The sequence below is a fragment of the Coenobita brevimanus genome, chromosome 27 (genome assembly GCF_032717465.1).
Source record: "Coenobita brevimanus isolate Jiangsu-jjx chromosome 27, ASM3271746v2, whole genome shotgun sequence".
In the NCBI taxonomy this organism is placed as follows: Eukaryota; Metazoa; Arthropoda; class Malacostraca; order Decapoda; family Coenobitidae; genus Coenobita; species Coenobita brevimanus.
Window position 1 is genome coordinate 695,001 of NC_136980.1, and position 1,335 is coordinate 696,335.

The 1,335-nt window shown below is 49.2% G+C and overlaps 1 protein-coding gene across 1 annotated transcript in view; it reads left to right on the forward strand.

The window, feature by feature from the left end:
- The window catches only part of LOC145394379 (ADP-ribosylation factor-like protein 4C), a 16,662-nt gene extending 15,623 nt beyond the window's left edge, over positions 1-1,039 (forward strand). The window contains exon 4 of the mRNA XM_080268250.1: positions 866-1,039. Coding sequence (XP_080124376.1) covers positions 866-1,039 — 174 coding nt within the window. The remainder of the gene's footprint in view (positions 1-865) is intronic.
- Positions 1,040-1,335: the final 296 nt, after the last annotated feature.

Sequence of the window (1,335 nt, forward strand, 5' to 3'; positions counted from 1 at the left end):
CCTTTTCTACTTCCCCACTACTTTCGCTTCCTTGTTCTTTCATTTCCTCTGTTCCTTTCACTTTCATCATAACTCTCTCTCTCTCTCTCTCTCTCTCTCTCTCTCTCTCTCTCTCTCTCTCTCTCATTTCTTTTCATTGCTTTCATAACTTCTGTTCTTTTCTTCCATGCTTACATCCCCATCCTTCATCTCCATTTCTCATTCTCTCCACTCTTCTCTCCATCTCTCCCTGCTTTCCTCCACCTTTTCTCTCCATCCCTCCATCGCACTCTAATCTCCCTCCACCCCTCAGTCTCCATTATACCTCCCCTTTCTAACTTCTCTCCATCACCCCAGCATTCTCCCAACCCATCCCTCCGTCTCTCCATCTTTCCCTCCGTCTTTCCATCCTTCCCGCCGTCTCTTCCTCTTTCCCTCCGTTTCTCCATCCTTCCCTCCGTCTCTCCATCTTTCCCTCCGCCTCTCAATCTTTCCCTCCGTCTCTCCATCCTTCCCTCCGTCTCTCCATCCTTCCCTCCGTCTCTCCATCCTTCCCTCCGTCTCTCCATCCTTCCCTCCGTCTCTCCATCCTTCCCTCCATCCCTCCACCTTTGTCTCCACCTCCCCCTCATCTCCCATCCACATTTTTCCCGCATATTAATCTCCATTGTTTCTTCCCTGTCTCAAATTTCCCTCCCTTTCTCTCATCTCCAGTATTTTTTCCCCTCCATTTTTCTCTCAATCTCTCCATTCCTCCACAGGTAGAGAATAAAGCTAGGTATATCTCAGCTCTTCTCTCTCTCTCTCTCTCTCTCTCTCTCTCTCTCTCTCTCTCTCCATTCCTTCCACCTCTCCCTCCTCTCTAACCTTCTCCTTTGCTCCACAGGTAGAGAAGAGCCTGGGCCTGAGAGAATTAGGCCCGTCTCAGCTGTTCCACGTCCAGCCGTCTTGTGCCATCATAGGAGACGGTCTGGCGGACGGGCTGGAGGTGCTGTACGAGATGATATGCAAGAAGAAAAAGATTTCCAGGGGATCGCACAAGTCCAGTAAGAAACGGTAGCGAGAGAAGAGGAGAGGTGGAAGTAGAGCAGAATAGGGAAAGAAGAATGGTTTATGAAGACGAGTGGCAATTTCTATCCCTGCTTCAATGGCCACTGCTCTTCCGAACTGTCTACATCGCTCCATTACTGCGGCGTAGCACCCGTTTGTCAGCAGACTCTTACCCCTTTTCTGTCCAACTGTTTAATGTAATTGTTAGCCAGTACTCCCAGTCCTTCATGTATGTGACAGGACAGACTGTCTTCCTCAGTCTGTATGTCTTCCTTCCTTTGACTTCAGTCTTTTAAACGCAATGCG